Raw genomic sequence first — 25,126 nt, 5'->3', positions numbered from 1 at the left:
ATGATGTGTCCCAAATACGCAACCGTAGATACTCCGAACTGGCACTTAGAAGCCTTAGCAAAAAATTGATGCTGTTGCATCAGTGTCATAACATTGTGAAGATGATGCAGGTGAGAATTCCAATCCTTGCTATACACCAGTATGTCGTCAAAGAACACCAAGACAAATTTGCGAAGGGCATACCTAAAGATGTCATTCATTGTCGCCTGAAACGTGGACGGCGCATTGGACAAGCCAAAGGGCATGACAAGGAACTCAAAATGGCCATCTACCGTCCGAAACGCTGTTTTAAATGTGTCCTCTGGAGCTATCTGAATCTGATGATATCCGGAGCGGAGGTCTAACTTGGAGAAGTAGTTAGCACCATGTAGTTCATCAAGCAATTCGTGGACCGTGGGAATAGGAAACCTATCTTTGACGGTGAGTGTATTGAGTGCACGGTAATCGACGCAAAAGCGCCATGTGCCATCCTTCTTGCGCACAAGGAGAACCGGGGATGAAAAAGGACTCGTACTAGGTTTGATAATTCCATCCTGGAGCATTTCTTTAATCATCTGTGTCATCTGTTCCTTGTGAGCATGTGGGTAACGGTAGGGTTTGGTATTGACCGGTTGGGAGTTGGGTTGGAGGTGAATATGGTGGTCTAATGTGCGATGAGGGGGTAAGCCCTGAGGTTTGGTAAATATGTAATCAAAGTGGGATAAGAGTTTGGTGATATCAGGATGGAAAGTAGAGGTCAGTATGTAATCAAAGTGGGATAAGAGTTTGGTGATATCAGGATGGAAAGTAGAGGTCAGGGTTGTAGTGGTGTCATCAGTGTGAACTGCAGCCAATGTAACAGTGTGGGCAGACTCAATAGCATCGGTGAAGATGAAACGATTAAACTGGGCAAGGGAGGCCTGTGTAGGTGTAGCTGGTGGGTTACCCACAATTGTCACTGAAGTATTATCATACACAAACTGAATGGAAGGAACTTTGAAATCAGATAAGAAGGGACCAAGTGTACTTAGCCATTCAACTCCTAGCACCACATCTGCTCCATGAATTGGAAGGACATAGAAGGGAACTGGAAACACCTTGTCAGCCATGTGTACCGGAATGTCAGAACAGTGCCCACTACACTGAATTGTTTGTCCATTACCTACAGTGACGACGAAAGAGGGAATGGCTTCGACCGGTAGATGAAGGAATTCCGCAACTCTTGGCTGAAGGATGTTGTGTGAACTGCCCGTATCAATAAGAATTGTGACTGAAAGTTCCTTAATACGCCCAGTAACGCGTAGTGTGCGCGTCGAGGAAGGGCCTTTGAGTGCTGCAGTGGACAATTGGAAGTGTTCCACTTCTGGAATTGGTGCTGGAGCCTCGGTGATATCCTCAATTGTGCAGGATTCAGGTGAATTAGGGGTCGGTTCAGATGTCTCCGACGCCGGTGGTTCGTCGACGAGAAGGAGGAGAAATTGTTTCTTGGTGCAACGGTGGCCTGGATGGAACTTATCGTCACAGTGAAAACAAAGCCCCCGGTTGCGACGATCTTGCATTTCTGGTGTGGTGACACGCCGAATTGGCAAGGGTGAGGGTGGGGAGGGCAAAATTGAAGGATTGTTAGTTGGAGGGGTTATCGGCGGCGGTGGAGACGGTCGTTGGAACCGGTTGGGCGGCTGAGAGGTCCTTCCGTCCTGGAACTTTGCTTCGAACAGTTTTGCGAGACCCATAACGTGGCTGAGAGAGTGGGGCTTGAGGATGAACAGCTCTCGTTGGATCTCAATTTTGAGACCTGAAATGAAGCAATTGAGGAGCATCTCTGGTGGCATTCCCAAGATACGATTAGACAAAGCTTCAAACTGTTTCTGATACTCCGTGACGGTGGTTTTCTGGGTCAACTTGAACAGAGCTGCTTGGTGGTTGTCGTATGAAGAGGGTCCAAATCGTAACTCCAACGAACGTTGGAACGCCTCCCAAGTGGAGATCTGGTGATTAGAAACCATCCACTTGTACCAGCTCAACGCTTCACCCTTCATAAAGAAGGCAACATACTACATACGTTGGTGAGGCGCAACTTGAGACAGATCGAAGAATTGATCTGCCTGGAAAAGCCAATCTAGCGGATTCGAACCATCAAAGGGTAGGAGGGTGATTTTTAGTGGTTTGAATGGAGAATTGGGGTTGGAACTTGGGTTTGTGAGCAGAGATTGGAAGAGCTCATGGTCTCTGGAAAGGGTTTCAATGTGCAGTTGCATCTCTCGCATCTGAGCAACTAATTCGTCCATCTCCATTTTTTCTGGTTTTGGGTTTTGAATATTTTCTGGTTTGGGAGGCATAGTGAGGAGAAATGAAAGCACCAATGATGCAAGAGGAAAATAGAAGCTCCAATTCTAGCTTGGAGTAGCTCCAGAAAGAAGGGAAAATAATAACAAAATTGGACGAATCCGTTTAATTCCTACTTTCTAATCAAGTTTCTTGGTCTAATATAGCCAAGAGTAATGACAAGTTGTAATAAGATCATGTCACATGTAGATAGATCCTTACACTACTCAACAAAATTACAATAAAAATAAAAGCAGTAATAGTTGTAATTATCTTCTGGCTCATGTGATCTTCACTTCTTTTCTTTTCCAGCTGGGGCCCTCACATAGTCTTTTAGCGAAATTGGGCTTTCCCTCTTGCGAATTGGCCTGTCATGCTCACTTGACTCTTTTCCTTTTGCCACCACATTAGTACTTGTATCAACCATTCACCAACTGGTAAAAGAGCCAGAGGGTTATTCTTAGTCAGGTGCAAACTCTGAAAAACCTAGGGTTGGGTTAGTTTGAATTTAGGATTGCATAATGCTATAATATTTATCAGAAAGATTAGCAATAGCATCTTGTGTTTGGGTATAGGATTGATCCAGGGCTTCTAGATTTGAAGAATTTAAAATTGAATTTAATGAAACAAACACAGGTAACCTTGACGCAACTGGTAAAATTGTTGTCATGTGACTGAATGGTCACAGGTTAAAGTCCTGGAAACAGCCTCTTGTGTAAAAAATAAGATAAGACTACGTGCAATACACCAATAATGGTGGGACCCCTTCCTGAACCCTGCGTATGCAGGAGCTTTAGTGCACACCGGGTTGCCCTTTAATGAAACAAACACTAATGTTTTTTCTTTTTGTAATAATGTTGATATGCTAACAGTTGTTCGGAACAATATTTCAACCTGTAACCACAACCTAACATGTAAGGTCCATTAAACCCAACTCTCCTTGAAGAGAAGACTTACAAAACATCAGTCGTGCACCTCACTGCACCGGATCATCTCTAACGAACTCCGACTTCCATCAGCAAATTTCACAAGAGTAGTTACGCCAAACACATCCTATAAAAGCATGGATTCTGGCCATGTTCCAGGTAGGATCCGTTTTACACACTATCTCTCTCAAGAAGAGACATTGATTTAAGCGTTGCAGTGCTAAACTATGGTACAAATATCTGTTGTACACTTTAGCTTTTTCCTTTTTTATAAAAGCACAATTAAACTATTATTTATTTTATTTTATTATTTCAAATTTTACTATTTTTTATTTTTCGCCCCAATATATAATGAAAGGCCAGAAAATGAAAAAATATATGAAAATAAAGGAAAGTTGCCCTTTATTTTATTATTTCAAATTTTACTATTTTTTATTTTTCGCCCCAATATATAATGAAAGGCCAGAAAATGAAAAAATATATGAAAATAAAGGAAAGTTGCCCTTATATTGATTTAGCGAGCTAAACGGGCAAAAATGCAAATTGACTACATTAGATAATTTCCTTGAAGATCTATAAATATTTTTTTATTTATAGATCTTTGCATATAAAACTTTTATTTATAGATCGTTTAGATAATTTCCTTGAAGATCTATAAATATTTTTTTATTTATAGATCTTTGCATATAAAACTTTTATTTATAGATCGTTACATATAAAACATAGGACTTTACAACATAAAGTGATCAATAAATTTCTATTTGTTGCAGGCTTAGAAGAATAAATATGGCAGAAATTATTCAATTTGATTATTTAATGATTCTCTTCATTTTCTTAATTTTTATTGTACCTAACATTATGGGTAAACCATTTTCGTTTCTTTTGATCCTTTTTTTTTTCGACAAATTATGTTGAACTCGTTTATCGTTTAAAAATAGTTTACCCCTATCAAATAATATTTGTTTATTTTTTTATATAACAGCAAGGAGGCCAAATTGCAAGGAGAATAATGACTGTCCAATATTTTTTTTGTGCAACTTGGCTAAATGCATTAAAAATAAATGTTATTGTATTCGTCCATGGGGTGTCAACTCAGCGGTAAAATATTGATAATGTAACTTTAAGGAAAGTTAAAAGCTCAGCTGATATAGTAATAATATGGTTATTGATGTCATCATTTTTTAAAGGTAATTAAAGTCATCGTTATTAAAAATAACTTGGACTTCCCATTGTTTTTATTACAATGTTCTTCTCATCTTTCTTATACTGTAATTTTGCCAGAAATATTTGGTTTTATTTGATGTGGTGGCTTAACCTTAATTTTCTTCTTCAAAAAAAAAAAAAAAACCTTAATTTTCTTATTCCTCCTGAGAATATTAAAACGAGGTCTATCCACAAGAGGACCGGAAGGGATTGAGAATGATTTAGCAAGCGGAGATTTGGTTAATTTAGAAAGCAAGAAATTATTGTATTTTTAATAATACAATTAAAAGGGTGGACGAGATAGTGGAGGAAATTAAATACATATCTTAGCAACGGTCATCGGAAAGATTTAAGACACTGGTCTGCTTCTACTATGAATGGATTTGGTGTCCTTCAGACTCCCTGCAGAGGTAGCATGATCAGATTCGGTTTTCGGTTGCTTGGTGTTGCTGTCTTTTGTTCCCTGTTTTTTCCAGAACTGTTTTGTGCTACTGGCCGGGTGTTTTTCAGAATATGTATTGGTTAATAATAGTTACTAATAATAATGAACACATGATTCAATGCTTAAATGGACTTTTGGTCCTCCATATTTTCAAATTATTAACCAAAACTTCAGTTTTTGAAAATGAAAAATGTTATTTCTCTAGAAAAATAGCATCAAGAATTTTTCAAGACACAGTTGGCTAGTTTTAATTGTATGATTTATTTATTCACTTCCTATTTTTCAGCCACACCTTGAATTGTGGCTAATAGTGCATTGTGATTAACTGCTCTTTATTCTTGGAGAATTCTTGATGTTATTTTTCTAGAGATATAGCATTGCTCTTTGAAAATAGAGCGACAAAAAAATACACTTAAGACAATAGATAAAAGACCAACATCTAATATTAATTTTTTTTTATTATTTTGTCTCAATGACTTCAGAAGATACAACATATAATGAATTAGATATAGTTGCTCTTAAACAAACTCATTGTTATTGTTTGTGGCTAATTTTACATTTGTTAAATGTGTTAGAACCAAACTTAACTTTAAACCCTAGAGTCAATCATGTTAATCATCAGAAATAACAAATCAATATGCGGAAGCGTACCTTAATTCATATTCGGAGATTGTTGATGTGGTAATGGCCTTCCAGATCAATACACACTCTCACTGAGAGAACCCTTTGTTATTCTCTTGATCTCATGGGATGACAGCAAAGAACGGCGGCTTGGTGTGTGTGACTTGGGGACCATGACCTCTTTATTTATAGCACCCAAACTAGGGTTAACTATTGGTATTTCTATTTTAGCCCATCATAAAAATAGAATTACCCATTAGTCTCTACACATTAAAGGCCCACACCCTATTAGATACTCATAAGCCCACTTTAGTCAAACCTTATTAGATCACTTTAATTGGGCCTAACTTAAATGACAGTCCACATTACATAATTATTCACATATAAGTCCAATGTTGGATTAATGATCCAACAATCTCCCACTTGGACTATATGTGCAACCTTATAATTATGCATTGCAAAAATTATCCTTATGAGCTCAAATGACTGTCGTTACTGAATGTATCTATAACCAATCCGGTCCATCAATAATGCCAACATAGGATCAAAGCAGTTTTCGTTACACCTATCGTAACTAAACCCATCAATGGTCACATATGCTAACACAAAAGAATGACATGGATCATGATGTGGATATGTAGCATGGAATTTTCATGTCATGTGATCTGAACATGCCTAATTCCAATTGGTCCTCCTTAATCCTTAATGAGATCAAACCTTAACCAAAATCAGAGTGTAAACTACCAAAACTTTATTTCTGCAGAAAATATCCTTAAACCTTACCTAAACTGAAATATGTCTATATCATAAAAGCATTTAAAATAACAAACTCCCACACAAACTGAATATCACTTAATGCCATAACACCCATACAAGCAATATGCTCATGAAACCTTTTGGGTGACAACTTTTTCATAAGCGGATCCGCAACCATGGAGTTTGTCATGATATGCTCAATAGACAACTATTCACTCAGAAATCTTTCTTTAATAACCAAGAACTTGATCTCTTTGTGTTTGTACTTCGTCAGGTTCCTGTTGTTATTACAAAATAGAACTGTTGATAAATTGTCACAAAATAACTTTAGTGGTCTTTAAATTCCATATTCACTATATGTGCAGCCTCGTGACAAAATGTCTCAGTTAAGTACTATGGTTGGATGTCTCATAAAATAAATCTTTGCATCCAACACAGTCGGAGTCAGTATACATAATGATCTCAAAACTGATCTGACCTCCAACATGTGAGCATGTAGTCTTTTGTTCTCTTTAAGTACCGTATGACCTTTGTGGCTGCTTTTTAATGCTCTAAACATGAGTTACTTAAATACATGCCCAACATCCTTGTAATGTACGCAATATCTAGATACGTACAAACAATTAGACTCCCTATACTGCTGATGCATAGAGAATCCTCTGCATTTTAAGGGACTTATTGAGACTAAACTTGTCTCCCTTAACCATAGGGGTATCTATTGGTTTACTATCTTGCATGCCATATCTTTATAGAACTTTTTCAATATAGCTCTTTTTGGATAATCCAAGAATACACCGAGAACGATCTCGGTATATCTGAATGCCCAATACCAAAGATACATGACCAAGATCTTTCATCTCAAAATTCTCTCTAGAAATCTCATGGTTTCATGCAACAAGTCTATATTGTTATTGGCAAGCAAAATATCATTAACATATAAAAATATATACTTACTCCCACAGAACTTATGATCTATCCAATCATCAACCAAATTCACCTTAAAACCAAACGAGATGATCACTTGATGAAATTTGAAATACCATCGTCGAGATTCTTGCTTGACCCCATAAATGGATTTCTTAAGTTTGCTAACCATATCCTTTGAATCTTTTTGAAACAAAGTTTTCTAGTTGCACCATAAAGTGTCTCGTCAATGTTGCCATTTAGAAACAAAGTCTTTACATCCATTTGATATAACTCAAGATTAAAATATGCCGCCAATGTCATTTTTGTCCTAAAAAAGTCTTTCAAATAAACTTGAGAGAAAGTCTCTTTAAAATCAATGTCTTTCTTTTGTATAAACCATTTATATGACAAGACAAGCTTTGTATCTCTCCACATCACCATTGGAATCATTATTGGTCTTAAATATCTATTTGAAACCAATAATTTCCGTACCTTGTGGCAATGTGACAATATCATAAATGTCGTTGTCCTCTATGAATTTAATCTAGTAAATCATGGCATCAATCCACCTTCAAAAATTCTAACTTTCCATGGCTTGACAGAAGTTGATCGAATCATCATCCATCATTCCAATGTCAACCTCATGTTCCCGAATAAACACAATATATTCATATTGTATTTTACTTTACTTTTCTCTTGTGGATCTCCTTAATGGCATATGTTTTTGAGATGTAAGAGTTTGTTCTTTTGGAACAATTTCTTGCATGGGGATTTCAACATTGTCTTTATTTATTGTGACAAAGTCAAGAAAATGATCTTGAGCAATGTCAATGATACCTGTGGAAATATCAAGATATTCCTCTTCAATAACAAAGTCCTTAACCATATCTTCCCTTGCAAACTCGACATCCTCAAAACAAAAAAAAAAACAGGGCATCTCCTAATTTGAAAATCGATTTATTTATGGGATCATAAAATTTATACCCCTAGATCTTTTTTTTTTTTTTAGAATATCCAACAAAACAACAACTCACGGTCCTTGAGTCCAGCTTCTTTTCACTTGGCTTATTAGGCCTTGCTTCAGTTGGACAACCCCAAACATGCAAATGCTTTAAAATAGACCTTTTGCATATCCAAAGTTCGTAAGGAGTTTGTGTAGTTTATTTTGTTGGAACCCTATTAAGGATATATGCTGCAATTTTAATTGCTTATCCTCAGAGTGATTCTGGTAAGTTAGAATGAGCAATCATACTTCTTACCATAACTTTAAGCATTCTGTTTCGCCTTTCAGAAACACTATTCATAGTAAGAAAACTTGACATAGTGTGTTATAAGACGATATCACATTCCTCTTGGAATTTAGCAATTGGTCTTGGACAATGTTCACCTGAACCGTCATATATACCATGATATTCACCACCAAGGTTTGATCTGACGCCTTTTATTCTTTAGTTGAGTGGATTCTCAACTTCAAACTTAAAATATTTTGAACATGTCAAAAGACTTTTCCTTTTCATAATATATACCATGATATTCACCACCAAGGTTTGATCTGACGCCTTTTATTCTTTAGTTGAGTGGATTCTCAACTTCAAACTTAAAATATTTTGAACATGTCAAAAGACTTTTCCTTTTCATAAATGAGATAAATGTAGCCATATCTACCAAAAATCGTCTATGAACGTTATAAAATATTGTTGACCATTCCAAGAAATTGTAGGGAATGACCCACAAATATTGGTATGTTTAACTTCTAAGACGCCTGAAGGCCTATTTGGCCTTAAATCTCCTTGTATTGGTTTGTTTCCCCTTTATAAATTTGATATAAATATCAATATTTGGAAAATCCAATTGTTCTAGAATTTCATTTGGCACAAGTCTCTATATTCTCCATTTGGAGATGTGACCCAATCTCTTGTGCCATAATGTAACATAATTCTCATTGGCTAATTTTACTTTTACACTTAATGTGCTTAACTGCAGTGTTTCATCAAATGAAGCAATTGTGTCAATCAGATAAAGATAACCTGATAAAGAACCAAAACCAACCAATTTTGAATCTTAAAACAAACCAAAAATTTTTTATTTCCAAATGAACAAGAGAAACTAAACTTGCCCAAAGCAGAAATAGAAAATTTTGTCTAAAAGACGCTACAAAGAAAAAGTTTCAACAAGATCCAAATAAAATCCAGTCTTTAACAATAATCTAAGCTTTCCAATTGCCTCAACCTGAACTGTATTGTTGTCACCAATATAGATGTCTCTTTCAGCATCACTTAGTTTTCAACAATTTAGACAACACGGCATAGACACACTAGGTATGAAAGTTAAATTGATCTCAAAACAAACCAAATTAAGAAACATGTAATACCTTTTCAGCTCCACAAAATAAATAACTTTTGTTATCTCTTTTGAGGCACTGTATTCGCAGCTTCCTTATCCTTACACTTAATTGAATTAAAGTTTGTCAAAAGCGTATCTATCTTGGACCTTTCGTACTTGACAAACCTCTTTTCAATATCTTAAATTAAATGAAATCCTTAACTGTAATTACCTTTTCAGATAGTTTGCCCTTGAATATTTCCGGATGGCCTTCATCATTATCATCAAACACATGCAATTTGACATCTCTTCACCTTTCAATTTCTCTCTTTATTTTAGAGATACTCTCATCCATAAGAGGTAAGGGAGAGTCAGACCTTAATGCAATGTTGATAACCATAACTTCAAAGAACTATCAAAAATTTACTTTACTTTCTAGAACTTGAAGTTTGAGCCATTTAATAAAGTAACTGATGTTGGCAATAGTATTCATAGGATCATTTATAACCGTACAGAGAACAACAAGCAAGCAAAACATGCTCAGATAAACCATAGAATAAAAGTAATACTAAATTCAAATAAAGGTAAATCCCATTACAAGATATCGGGAATTCATTAACATTCTATCTTTGGATAAAATATTAACTTTTCAGTGATACCTTGGCGCAGTAATCAAACACTGATAATAAGAACATGTCAAACAATAAATTTTCCTTTGGGCCAATTCATTATTCACACGTAAAACCGAATAATTATCACATGTTTATTACCACAGGTGCACTTGCAATTCTGTAAAATAACAACATTCCTTTGGGCCGATTAGTTATTCACATAAGTTACAAACGCACAACCTTTTATATTTCAAAACAAATTAATTTCCACAAAAGAGGTCACTTTGGCGACATAGTGCTTCAATCAACTTATTTCAAAATATATACATAAACTGTTCCTTATTTGAATTTATAATTACTTAACCAAAACTTAAAATTAACCCTTTTATATTTTAAAATAAATTAATCTTCACAAAAGATGTCACTTTGGCGACATATTGCTTCAATTAATTCATCCAAAAATATATACCTAAATTGTTCAATATTTAATTTTAAATTATTGAACCAAAAGCTGTGACCGAATTTGCAAGTACAACAGTACATATTGCAATTTTCCAAAACAGAACTTAAGTTTTGTTCCAATTTCTTTGTATCCCAAAAAAAAAAAAAAAATTAATTGGATTGGAACAAAATTTATGTATGGCACCGAAAGTAAAATGAACAAAACCTTGATTCATTCACGTCAAATTGAGATCAAAACAACACCTCATATGCATACAATAAACCAAATCCTAATTTGCTTTATTCTGCAAAACCTTTGTACAATTTATTTTCAAAATCGAAAATCACAATATCAAAATAAAATAAGATCATATTATTATATTCTGCCAAAATAAGAAACACAAGAAGGTATCCGAAGGCATGGCTGAATTCATATTCTAGCCGAACCCAAAAAAACAATTTTATCGAAACCGAAATCAGAAAAATCATGTGCATATCGCCCAATCGATAAACATAACAAGAGAAAACAAAAAAATATAGGAATAGCCGAAACTGAATTCATATTAAGAAACATAATTATATTAGCCTAAGCATGCGACGAAGCACAAACAAAAAAAAACCATTGTAGGTTATAATAAATAAATTGAAACAGAAACCACATATAAACCCGATTAAAATAAGTATGGAAGAAACCTTATTTTCTCAATGATTGAACATGGTTGGCTCTGATACCATTAGAACCAAACTTAACTTTAAACCCTAGAGTCAATCATGTTAATCATCAGAAATAACAAATCAATATGCGGAAGCGTACCTTAATTCATATTCGGAGATTGTTGATGTGGTAATGGCCTTCCAGATCAACACACACTCTCACTGAGAGAACCCTTTGTTATTCTCTTGATCTCATGGGATGTCAGCAAAGAACGGCGGCTTGGTGTGTGTGACTTGGGGACCATGACCTCTTTATTTATAGCACCCAAACTAGGGTTAACTATTGGTATTTCTATTTTAGCCCATCATAAAAATAGAATTACCCATTAGTCTCTACACATTAAAGGCCCACACCCTATTAGATACTCATAAGCCTACTTTAGTCAAACCTTATTAGATCACTTTAATTGGGCCTAACTTAAATGACAGTCCACATTACATAATTATTCACATATAAGTCCAATGTTGGATTAATGATTCAACAAAATGAACTAGACGTCCTCCAACAATCATAAAATACAGAGCTTTGCTATTTCTAGCAAAGCAATTTGTCTCGAAGTTATCCCGAATAGCCTATCATCTTTAAACTAGTAACTGTCACAATAAATGGGTGGATGGAATACAAAGTTGATTTATGCTACACTTACTTTAACACGGTCGTGATATGGTCGTGAATTGCTTTATCGAGACAAATAGCATTTTCCTAAAATATATCATGGCTCATGAATTCGTCAAAATGATAAGTAGAAGTTAAAGCAATTATTTAACCATTGTGAATGAAATCAGGATCATTCAAATATTGATAAACAGTTACAATCATTGAAACTCAAACTCACACATAAAATCTTAAAATTTTCCAATCTTTTTTTCCTAAAAAGATCACATAAGATAATGTATATGATTATGATTAATAGAAACATGATCATTATTACATCTAAAAGTTGACATACAAAGTTATTGGATTATTTACAAAATTCAAGTGGCTCTACAGAGAAAGACAGTCATTATGTTGCTCAAGAGAACAATAATATATAACACCAACATGATACAACTATCAATAGAAAGACTCAAATAAATGACACCATTTCTAATTAAACATTAGCCCGAAGAAGAATCTGATGAGGACATTCGTTTTGGTCTTTTTGGTGATGAACTATTAGCTCTCAACTTAGCAAGGATATCAGCACCAGAGTTTCCTTCCAGAAGGATATGCTGAATAGAAATAAACCAATCCTTAGCAAGATAATTTTGGATGAGTTCTAAGAGATTTGCATAATGATGAAATCTCGAGATGTCATTCATCACCAACTGTACCACATGAAGAGAGTCGGAGAAACACACAAACTTTCCATAACCTGCCTCCCAACATCACTTTATACGAGTCAATAACGTTTGAATCTCAGCATGTGAAATATTCAAAATCCCCACGCAACCAAAGAAACCACGAAGGAAACTACCATTGTGCTATTACATATTAAACCACCATAGTCCGCCTTTCTTGGACTGTTCAAAGCACTTCCATCGACATTGAGAATTATGGTGACCTTGTCCCCATGCTGCCAACTCACCATCCTTGTAGTTGGAATATTGTCAACACAGTCGAGTGCATATCTGGATGAATATTGTAAAAAACTAATTTGTTTCTTACACACCAAATATTCCACATAATCAAAGGTGCAAGACCCCAATATCCTTCACGATTTTGTAGATTACCTTAGCTATATTATCCACATCCACACCTAAGCACAATAAAATTGGATCAGGGAAACCACAACCCTGCCAAACCGCAGCCAGGGCCGTCCCTCGGCATAAGTCGGGAGTGCGATGGCCTAGGGCCCATACCCGTAGGGGGCCCAATTTTTTAATTTTTTTTAGATACACCCTTACTATAAAAGAAATTGATTGTTCTTATTAATGTGTAAAAAAATTTATTATCGAAGAAATTTGGGATATTTTTTGGGCCTTTTGTTCCTAATAACGTGCCTCACTGATATTAAAAATATTGGTGATATTTATTATGCAAGAAATTGGGATAATTTTCATAACAAAAGGCCTACTAGAGAAACTAATCTTAATCTTGTCTTTCAAAGGTTAAAAAAAATTTGTGTAAAAAAAAGGTTCCAAATAGTAATGTCAACTTTCTTGGATGGATTGAAAGGATTTTAGAATTGAATTTGAGAATGAAAGATCATGTGAGATGCGTTTGATGTGAATCCGCAAGTGCACGGTTCTTATCAAAGTAGTAAAAGATTATCGTTCCAACAAGGAGTTGTGTAAATTGATTCTCCTTTTAATTAAGATTAGCTGAAAGATTAGGGTTTTAAAAGTTGGGATTTTGATTGATATAAAATTGATAATAAAAAGAGCATCGGGATTATTGGTTCAGCTTAATGACAAATCTTTCACAAACCAAACCCTAAACCTAACTCTTATGTTGGATCTATTTCTAAAGACATGTTTCTCTGAGGCTTTTCATATCTCCTTTCGGTCTCAATGAATGTATTTCAATAACAACCACACATATTCTGATGGTTGATCGTTATTGAAACCCTTTAGGAACGAAACTTTTAAGGTCTCAAGGTTTACTAGACTATTCTCATGTTTTGTAAACCTAGTCTAATCTCACATGTCCAATACTAACATTCTTCTTTCGATCCATCGGTTAGTATTTGAAATAAGAATTAAAAACGGCGAGATTAGATTAGAAAAATAGATTTACATAAAATTAGGGTTCTAGGCTTGGTTTGATAGGATTAGGTCATTAGACTCATCCAACAATCCCAAGAAAAGGAAGTCTACTCACTCATGTTCATCGTAGACAAAGAGGTGGAGAAGAAGAAGAAGGACATAAAAATTATAGTTGAAAATAAAGAACCAGAATTTTAAAGAACAAGGAAAAATAAGAACTTTTTTTCAAGGGAATATTTGTCACAGAGAATTCTCAAGAACAAAAGATGAAAGATACAAGTCTGCTAGCTGCTCTATTTATAGTCTAAAACTAACTTAAGCCCTAAGAAATAAATCACTAGAATGTTCCACAAGGCAATCCACGGGCTTTTAGGTTAAAAACATCATTAAAAAGGCAGTTGGAACTTGGCACAGCCGTGCTGAGTTTGGCACGGACCGTGCCTATCTATCAGAACAAAACAACAAAAAGGGAGATGGGCATCGCGCACGGCCGTGCGCCTGTAGGAACGGCCTGTGCCTGTCTCTCTGGTATATTCACATGGCTTGTAACAAGGGCGCACGGTCTGGCTCTTATCAGGCACGGTCGTGCCAGATATTTTTGCATAAAATCTTTATATTTTTGGCTTCAATAAGCCCCAAATCATGCTATAGGTCCTTCTTTTCCTTAACCATGCTCCAAAACCATTTCTTTTGCTCCAGGACTCAATCTTTCACATATTTGTTCCTGAAATTAAATAACAAACAAATTGAAGTACTAAAGTTCTAGAAAGTAATTAAAAACATATAAAATCTTAATAAAATAGACACTTAAAATCACTAAATTATTGACTTATCAGCGTTCTTTTTCATGAAACCAATGTGAGACGCATTTGGGATCATGTGACACGCTCAAGTTTTTTTTGTTTTGTTGTTCTTTTTTAACAATAGCTGAAATACAATGTTTTTGAGTGCCAGCATAGCTGAGATATCAACTGTTAAAATTAATGTGTCTTATCAATTTCAATGAGGTTATTTCTTATAATAAGTGTTAAGTGTGCTAAAGTTTACCATTGAAGGTACACTTTTAACAACAATCTAACATTATTTTGTATCAACATAATGAAGTAGTTAAAGATACTTATAGGATATAAAAAAAAAAGGAATGGTGTACTTCAGAAAGGAGTTCTTGTATCTGTGATTCCTTTAAAAAGTCTAACACTAATTTTGTATCATGTATTATTCTTGTTATGGGTTTAGCATAGAATTTTCCATCCAAAAGTTTAAAATTTAATTAATTACGTGTTGATATACCTTTATTATTTTGGTGTTATTGCTCTTAGGTGCTAAAATTTCAGTCTACTTCGCTTGTGCTATTGTTCTCTACTTCTATTATATTTTATTTTGTTTGTGTATATGGAGAATTTGATTTATTTTCATATGTTACCTAAAAAAACATTTATTTGGTAGTGAAAAGAGGAAAAAAAAAATGAAATGAAGAGCTACTAAAACACAACAATGAGCTAAATATTCTTATGATATATTATATAAGGGGCCTTTTTCTCATATTATGTCTAAGGCCTGTAAAACTTTAGAAACGGCACTGACTGCAATAGATCGAGAGCAATGGAAGAGACAATGGATAATAGTATCATCTTCATTATGACCAAATGGACAATCAGAAGAAACATTGACACCTCTGTAGGCCAAAACTACTTTGACAAGAATTGAACGGTGACAAAGAATTGAACACTAGCTGCCACCGGTAATTTCCAAATCCACCCCCAAGTTTCTTGGGACATTTGACATGACTAGTCACAATATTTATTTATAGACATGTCATTTTTGATGAAAATGTGTTTCCTTTCTCTACATCACAAGCCCCCGCGTCCTCGTGCTATGATTTTTTGAATAAAAGCGACAAACCTTTTCCATATCACACAATCCCTACATTAACAACAAATAACCCGCTACCTCTCCCTACTACACGTAACTCACCACCAGACATAATTACACCTCAGACTAACAACTCGGTCTCATCCTTAAATACCCCACCAACATCGCATCAAATTCCAAATAATGCCACAAATCAAAGAAACATTCAACTGACCCTCTCCTCTACCACGTCTTCTCCCATTACCACACCTACATCTATTAATTCTATAGCCAACCCTCCATTATCTCCTCAGATGACCACCCGAGCTCAACATGGCATATTTAAACCACATCAACTTTTTAACCTCCACAGCTCTACTTCACCCATCATTTCTCCATTACCCATTTATCCTATTAATGCATTACAAGATCATAACTGGAAAATGGCTATGAAAGATAAATATGATGCTCTTATTGGAAATAAGACGTGGGATTTATTACCACATCCCGCTAATGCTAATGTCATTCGAAGTTTGTGGCTTTTCAGGCACAAGAAAAAATTAGATGGTTCTTTTGAAAGATACAATGCTCGCTTGGTAGGAAATGGATGAAATCAACAAACTGGCGTGGTCTACGGTGAAACTTTTAGCTCGGTGGTAAAACCAGCAAATATACGAACGTTTCTTACTGTTGCTATCTCAAAATCATGGTGTCTACATCAATTGGATGTCAAAAATGCTTTCTTACATGACAATATCAGTGAAACTGTCTATATGCATCAACCTCTTGGTTTTCGTGATCCTTAACACCCTGATTATGTATGCTTGCTGAATAAGTTCTTGTACAATCTTAAACAAGCTCCTCGTGCCTGGTACTAACGCTTCACGGACTTTGTTGCTACATTGGGTTTTTCACATGGTCTATGTGATAATTCCTTATTCATCTATCACCATGGAAACAACATATCATACATTCTTCTATATGTAGATGACATCATTCTCACTGCAACATCTAATACTCTTCGTGACTCCATCATGTCTTAAATCAATTCTGAATTTTCCATGAAGGACTTCCTCTTAGCTATTTTTTGGGTATTTTCGGTTACTAAACATTCAGGTGGCATATTTCTATCTAAACATAAATACGCCAAAGAAATCATTGAGAGAGCTTCTATGTCATCTTGCAAACCAATTTCCACACCCGTGGACACTAAAGCAAAACTAAGTGGAGTCTAAGGATATCCATATCATGATCCCAATGAGTATCGAAGTTTTGCAGGTGCATTAGAATATTTAACTTTCACTAAGGATGATATTACTTATGTTGTCCTATAAAGTGTGTCTTTTTATGCATGATCCACAAACACATCACATGACTGCCTTGAGAGAAACATGTCTCTCCTTCATACATCTCCTTCCCACGACCTACATTAAGGGTACATCCACCCACGACCTACATATCTCTCCTTCCCTAGTTAATACACTCACCACTTATACTGATGCGAACTGGAGAGGGTGTCCGAATACTTGAAGATCCACTTCTGGGTATTGTGTCTATCTTGGGGATAATTTGGTGTCATGGTCAGCAAAAAGACAACCAATCTTATCCCGTTCTACTGCTGAAGCAGAGTATCATGGTGTTTCTAAAGTTGTTGCTGAATCATTTTGGCTTCGAAACTTACTATTAGAATTTTTGTGTCCAGTCATAAAAGCTACTCTAGTCTACTGTGACAATGTCAGCGCTATTTATTTGTCAAGAAATCCCATCCAACATCAATGCACAAAACATATTGAATTGGATATTCACTTCGTACGTGACAAGGTTGCTAAAGGTCAAGTACGGGTCTTACATGTTCCGTCCCGTATACCAACGGCCTTCCGCTGCAGTTGTTTGATGATTTCAGAGATAGTCTCAACATTCGACAACCTCCAGTTTCGACTACGGGGGTGTATTTGAATTTAAAATATTTATTGTATAAATTATTTGTATATTGTATATTATTTAGAGATAATTGAGGACCAAGTTAAAGATACTTGGTGTCCAAGATACTTGATGCCCTAGTTAAAGATACCTGAGGCCCAAGACAACATCATTGTATAAATACACATTACAGTATAATGAAGCAGACATGAGACAGAATTCTATTAGTTTCATTTAACATATGAGGGGTAAATTACACCTAATTCATGGAGTGATACTGTAGACTTCGCCGTATATATATATTTTTGGTAGTGTTACAATGTAACGAGGCAAAAAGAAAAATGAAAAAAAGAGGAAGAATCGAAATTAAGTTCCAAGTTTATCTCTCAAGATGAGATATTCCATGCTAGGTGGAGGACAGTTCCAGTGAGCAGAGCACCTTGTATGTGATCCTTCCTTAGCCATCAAATTTGCACACATATTTTGTTCCTGAAGAACATGCAACAATGTTGTATTTCCATTTCCATGTAAAACATCTCTAATATGAAGGATGTCAGTAACATTAGTGTGCAAGGTATGATCACAACCAACAATCCTCATGTCAACTGCTTCCAAACAATTACTCTTGCAAATAATGTTGACAGTCTTTTTAACTATACAAAAATCAAGACTACTACACTGCATCATAAACAGAAATAAGATGGTTAAATATTGCACCACATTGGAAATGGACGATTTGTTGGAAAACAAAGTCAAACAACTTCAATGCATAGAAAATAGACTTTTATTGTTACGAGCTAATCTATTGATTAATGGTCCACTAATTTGGTATAGGAGGGACAAATTAGGGTTTAGGGAAAGAATTTAGGAGGACTTAGTAGGATTTTAAAATAAGTGAAGTGAAGTGAAGTGATAAGTGCTTTGCAGTTAAAAAAAACTGATCATAGCATACTCGACAAATAGCAAAGAGCCTAAAAAAATGACAAATATTACTTTTCCTATCCAATCCATTTCTCACACATTCTATTTGTTCCAAAAATACCATTCGAATTTTATAATCCGATGCTTGTTTAGGATTATAAAATATTAAAAAAAAACATTTAGTTTACGGCAATTAGCATGCACCACATCTCTTTGTGGATTTGACAATTTTTTCAATATATAAAAGACAACGAGGTTAAAATTATATAAAAAAAATCATGATATACATCATTATACCAAAAAAATTGAATTTATATCATTACACATTTCAACTAATAATATACATTTTATCTAATCCGCCCTAAAATCCAAACTATAATCATCAAAATTAAAGCTTTCATCCTTTTCGATCTTCACTCTATCATCAACCTTCTTCCTATCCTCGACCTGCTCTTCAGAATCAAGAGAAGAAGTCAAACGATGACAACATTAAAGAATGGCAGATTAAAGAATGTACAATGATGATGATACAAAATTTAGAAGAGATCACCTCAAAAATAAAAAATAAATAAATTTTCTTATAAGAGATCTTTATCAAGTTCGAGCCAAGGACGACCACATATATGGCTTTATGTGGGCTTAGGCCATCATTACTTTTAGAAAATATAATAAAATAGTGTTCATCTAATGTATTGGTGTCTCAAAAAAATCGGATGTATTGGTGTGATAAGAATTATAACTTGCCTTAAATTACAGGTTAATAGACAATAGAAGGGTATTCCTTCAAAAAAAAAAAAAAGACAATAGAAGGGTATAAATTATGAGTAATAATATTTGTGTATATTATTTGATGACATAGGGCTGGAAATGAGCCGAGCCGAGTCGAACTTGTATGAGCTCGACTCGACTCGATAAGATTTGGTTCAGCTTGAAACTCGGTTCGAGTTTGACACAAACTTTTTTTTTCAGCTCGAGTTCGGCTCGTTTAATGTTCACGAACAGTTCGGTTCGGCTTGTTAGGTTCAGTTCGTTTGTTTGAATCACATAACTCAAAAATTAAATATTTTTCTCAAAGAAAAAAAAAAGTCAAAACGTATAGCATCCAAACTCAAAAATCCATTTTAAAAAATCAAAACGGAGAAGCATGCACTACAAAATGTCCGCTTAGTCTCTTGATAGTCTCTAAATCACTGTAGGAAAAAAAAATCAATATAGCTACCACAACAAGGACCTGAAAAACCAGTCTGCAAGCATAATGTGAGAAACTAGAATTACATGGTGCAAGAGGGAAGAAAAGAAAATGGAACACTTTCCAAACAATGGCAACAACTTAGGTTGAAGAGAGATGAAAATGGTAGATAATTTGTGGATATGACATACCTTTTTAGCAAGCTTTACAGATTGGTTTTAGCAACTAGACGAGAGAGTTTCTTTGCATTGAAAACAAAGGAGAGCAAAAGTTTTTTGTTTTTGTGGACAATTGGACATGAAAAGGAACCAAAACGTAATGATAATGGAGATTGGAAATGAAATTGGAAATTGCAAAAGTAATAAATGGGATATAATAAAGTTAAAGTTTCTACTTCCTAGGATTATTTTAAAAAAAGGAACAAAAACGTTTAAACTCTAAGGTATTTTTTTAAAATATTTAATTAATTTAATAAATATAAAAAGTTTTGAAAACTAACGAAATAACTATTTTAAGTATATGAAATCAATTATACATAGTCGAGTCAACTCATGAACCAAAGTTTTGAAAACTAACGAAATAACTATTTTAAGTATATGAAATCAATTATACATAGTCGAGTCAACTCATGAACCAAACGAGTCGAACTATATATAACTCAAGTTCAGCTCATTTAATTAACGAATTTAATTTTCAGATCAAGTTCAGCTCATTAGGTTCATGAACCAAGCTCAATGGACTTATTATCGAGTTGAATTTCGAACTACACTAGAGTTGGTTCGGTTCATTGCCAGCCCTAGATGACATCTTTAATTTGTGATAAAAAAAATTTCTCTCTTCTTATTGGTTAAAAATAATAGTAAAAGAAAAAGAAAGAGAGAGAGTAAAAACATAATTTTTTTTTTTTGGTAGTGGCAGAGTTTGAACCTCGGACCTTGTATATTTTATGCATTGTCTCAATCAGCTGAGTTAAGCTCACGAGGACAATAAAAACATAATTTAAGAATAAAAGAGAATTATTCAAAAAAAATCATAAAGTAGTTGTACAAATATCATTTCTCATAAATAATATATACAGAAGGTACCATAAAAATTCATAAAGTAGTTGTACAAATATCATTTCTCATAAATAATATATACAGAAGGTACCATAAAAAAAAAAAAGAAGCAAAGGGTTGTTCCGATTATTATTTTCGTAGTGCTTATTTGTTTGTTGATATACTTGCTTTAAGAGTTGCCTCTGATATTAGCTATGAAAAAGGAGTTTTCTCTGCAATCTATATCATTAAAAATTGGATGTGAAATTGCATGAGACGAATTAAAAATGAGAAAATTATTCAAGGATTTTAGAATATAAAAAACTGTAGAGATTAGTTAATGCCGGTCCGAGCTATCAAAGGATCACACATGACTTATCTATATATCTAATAGACATTTAAGATTATAATTTTGAAGATTTTTTTTTATCTCTATAAGTATTATTAATATTGAGAAATGTTAACAAATGATTTAAAGACACTTTTTTTTTTTTTGGTTAGATAGTCTAGTGGCTAGAATTCACCTTATAAAGTGAATAAGTAGGGTGTCCGGGGTTCGAACCCCGACCCCTGCATATAATAATGCATTGTCCTATCAACTGAGCTATGCTCACGGGACATCTAAAGACACTCTTTAACAACCTTAAATAGTAAGTTTTAATAGAAAGTAATAGATTCAATATAATGCATTTAAATTTAAACTGCTAGCAAGACTTTTAACTTTTTTTGAAGAAGTTAAATTAACCCATCCAAATTGACATCAGGGGAATCGAACCAGAAACCTTGAGAACTTGAGGACTTTTTCAATAAAGATGTTTTTAATTAAGAATCATTAAAGAGCATCTTTAGGACACTAGCTAGCAAGACTTTTAACTTTTTTTGAAGAAGTTAAATTAGCCCACCCAAATTGACACCAGAGAGAATAGAACTTGAGACCTTAAGGAGGAGCACGCTCCCAAGTCCCGAGCCAATACTACTAGACCAACCCAAGTGGGTTAGCAAGACTTTTAACTATTTAATTGAATGAAGATCATGAGATTTTTTACTTAATAAAGTAATCGAACAATGTCCTATTTGTTACATGCAACGGCGGAAAAGTATGTTTGAATCTTCATGTTTATTTATTCGTTTACTTTGATCCTTTGATAACTTCAATTAATACAAAATATATTATCTTATCTATAGACATGGCAACAATACCCGTCCCCATGGGTACCCGCCCAAACCCACCCCGATTTGACGGGTTTTCCCCGCTTTGACTGGGTTTGGGTATGGGTTTGGGTTTTCCCCGATTTCAAAACACGGGTATGGGACGGGTAACGGGGTTATATGTACCCACCCCGAACCCATACCCATACCCGTCCCAAATGTAAAAAATTATTTTTTTACCCCTTTTTATATAAATAGAAACACAATCCTAGATCATGATATGTTATTTGGTTTAATAATTCCCATGTTATAAAAATTGCCTTTGATTTTTAAAGGAGCAACCAAATCATTATGTTAAGGAAATGTTAAAGGGAACATAATGCTTTACAAAATTGTCATTGGGGTTGGAAAAAAAAAACTTTTTTTTATTAAAAAATAATTCACTGCGGGGATGGGGATGGGATCCCCGAACCCGTCGGGGACGGGGATGGGGTTCGATTTCTCATCCCCGTTGGGTATGGGTAGGGTAACGGGTAAGTATATGAGAATAGGATATGGGGATGGGGAAGGTAAAACCCGTCCCCACCCCGCCCTATTGCCATGCCTACTTATCTACAACAAAGTTTTTTCACCATTCTACACTATCATTTATATATTGTTATTTTTCCTTTAGGTTTTTTCAGAATAGATAAATTGTTTGATCACCCTTAACTGGGTCTTTCCTTCCGACCGCATTTCATTCCTTCACAAGATTTGAACAAGAGAACTTTTCCTATGATATCGAAGTTGAGTTACACTCAAACAAACATAAGTTTTAATGATTTTTCTGTCTAATAGGAAATCCTACATAAGAATGATCTCTAATTATTATAAGTAGTATTCTTATGTGAAATTTATTCTAAGGTCAAGTGAAGAATTAGATGAGCTAAATGGACAAATATCATACATCAATATACTTAAGAGACATTTATTAATGGGTTAATTAAGTTTTTAGTCCATATAAATATTCACAGTTTTGTTTTTAGTCCCTATAAAATAAAATCACACTTTTTAGTCCGTGTTACATTTTCCTTAAGCATTTTAGGGACCAAAAATATTGATGGAAATTTTTTATAGGGACCAAAAATGCTAATGAAAAAAAATTTATAGGGACTAAAAATACTGATGTAAAATTCTATAAGGACTAAAAAGTGTGATTTTATTTTACAGAGACTAAAAACAAAATTCTGAATATTTGCAAGGACCATTTACTTAATTAACCCTTTATTAATTATTCTAATTTCAATGAAGGGTTTCTTGTAATAAAGTAAGTATTAAACAATATTTAATTCGTATACATTGCATGTGGATATTTTGCTATATAAAGTGATCAAACAAATTTCTAATTGTTGCATGTGTGGTTAAGAAAAAATGACAGAAATTCTTAAGTTTTCTTATACTATGATGACGATACTTTTTGTTTCCTTATTTTTGGTTGTAACCAATGTTGGTGGTAAGCTTATTTTCATGTTCTTTATTGTTTTGATTTATCATTTTTTTTAAGGAATGTTTTCATTTATCATATGCATATCCATCATTTAAGTAATATTTCTGTATTCTTATTTTTCATTGCAGGAAAGTGTATATCTCATATGCATTGTGTATATCTTTCCTGTGCTTTTCCTCAATTAACATATTGCCTTCAAAATGAATGTTACTGCCTTAACATGTAAGTTAAAAAATAATTTATATTATGTCCAAGCCTTTTAATTTTCTTTGCTCATAATGTTGCTACTTTTATGATTATTCCCACATTAATTCCCATTTATTTCTACGGCCTTTTAACTTCTTTAAAAACTTTTTATATCTGTTGAATACATTATGAAAAATCTTCTACCTTCACTTCATTGTGAATGTAATAAGGTTTTTAAGAATATTATTACCTTAGTTTTGGATATATCATCAAAGAAACTTTTTTTTTTTTTTTTAAGAAACTAAATTAGCTCACCCAAATTGATACAAAGGAGAATTGAACCTGAGATTTTAAAGATGAGCACACTCCCAGGTCCCAAGCCAATACCATCAGACCACCCCGAATGTGTTTCAAAGAAGCTTAGAATTGAACTTTAGACATAAAAAGGGGATAGTAATTGATTCGATGTTGCATTGCATCCTAGACAATTGTCCCAAGAATGTCTTCCTACGAATACCTTGAATAGTCTTGCACACTCTAAAGATATATATAAACTAGTGTTGGTGTTGTACTCTATATATCACATATCACATAAAGTATAACATTTTTCCATGTTATCTTGAGTTAGTCTTGCACCACATGAATTTTTCCATGTAAGATGGGTAACATCTTTTTTGTCCTCTTGTACGGAATTTGTATGCAGATGATATTCAACATGGTCATGGCAAGCAATAGATGGGTCTTTACTTTTGAAAGAAGATGCCAAGCTTGTGCCTAGATTTACTTTTGAGTTTTCGTAGTGTAGATGATTTTGTTGTATTCCGAACAATTTCATGTTGTAATTTGTTTTAATATTGAGTTTTAATGTTATTATTTGTATTTTTGATAAAATGAAAAATATCATAATATACATTAATCTTTGTGCTTGCAAAAGCACAATAATATAATATAGGGTTTAGACTGTTTATGTGACGCCTTGAGAAGACTCATAAGGGTTGTATTTATAGCCCTATGGGTATGATTTATGGTTACTTAAGTCGTAAGTAACTAGGGTATTTAGGTCTCTATGCCGAGCTTCTAGAGGTTTCTAGAAGCTAGCTAAGGCGGCGCCTGGGGAGGGCGTGCCCTGGGCCTTAGAGCCCTTTATAAGGGTGTTGAGGCCTCTAGGAGGGTCCTTAGGCCCTTTGGAAAGGCTACTAGGTCCTGAGGAAGAAATTAGCGGTCCAATCTCATATAATCCCTTTGTTTCTGTCAAATCTCAAACATTGTCACCCTTTCGTTTGTTGTAACGTTGTTTCCGAGCTTCCTCAAGGAGAACTGGTATTCAAAAATTCGTCGGAGATCATTGAGAAATTTCTCGAATCTAAAGTAGATCCTTCATGTAAGCGTAATGCTTTTTTTATGTTGTTTTCGTGTGCTCGGAATCGTGTTGTCCAATATCTTTTTTTCTCGT

At 34.3% G+C, this 25,126-nt stretch overlaps 1 protein-coding gene and 3 long non-coding RNA genes across 4 annotated transcripts; 2 read left to right on the top strand and 2 right to left on the bottom strand.

Moving 5' to 3' along the window:
• The first annotated feature begins 3,768 nt into the window (after positions 1 to 3,768).
• On the top strand, positions 3,769 to 5,002 carry LOC146916514 (uncharacterized). The gene is made up of 3 exons (XR_015015089.1): positions 3,769 to 4,092; positions 4,213 to 4,417; positions 4,512 to 5,002. It is a non-coding gene; the product is annotated as an uncharacterized LOC146916514 (long non-coding RNA).
• A 7,342-nt stretch (positions 5,003 to 12,344) lies between these two features.
• LOC146916513 (uncharacterized) lies at positions 12,345 to 12,817 on the bottom strand. Its single transcript, XM_085721660.1, has 2 exons — positions 12,718 to 12,817; positions 12,345 to 12,601 (listed from the first exon to the last, which is right to left on the bottom strand). Exons 1-2 carry the CDS (start codon positions 12,815 to 12,817, stop codon positions 12,345 to 12,347), a joined length of 357 nt encoding a protein of 118 aa, XP_085577786.1.
• A 6,076-nt stretch (positions 12,818 to 18,893) lies between these two features.
• Positions 18,894 to 20,262, bottom strand: LOC146916512 (uncharacterized). The gene is made up of 2 exons (XR_015013881.1): positions 20,007 to 20,262; positions 18,894 to 19,073 (listed from the first exon to the last, which is right to left on the bottom strand). It is a non-coding gene; the product is annotated as an uncharacterized LOC146916512 (long non-coding RNA).
• A 3,079-nt stretch (positions 20,263 to 23,341) lies between these two features.
• On the top strand, positions 23,342 to 24,645 carry LOC146916511 (uncharacterized). Its single transcript, XR_015015096.1, has 3 exons — positions 23,342 to 23,493; positions 23,616 to 23,709; positions 24,377 to 24,645. It is a non-coding gene; the product is annotated as an uncharacterized LOC146916511 (long non-coding RNA).
• The last annotated feature ends 481 nt before the right edge of the window (positions 24,646 to 25,126 follow it).

The sequence above is a fragment of the Medicago sativa genome, chromosome 6 (assembly GCF_051527215.1).
Source record: "Medicago sativa cultivar Bolivia chromosome 6, Bolivia_mono, whole genome shotgun sequence".
In the NCBI taxonomy this organism is placed as follows: Eukaryota; Viridiplantae; Streptophyta; class Magnoliopsida; order Fabales; family Fabaceae; genus Medicago; species Medicago sativa.
The sequence above is the reverse complement of the archived record's forward strand: the minus strand, read 5'-3'. Positions and strand labels throughout refer to the sequence as shown.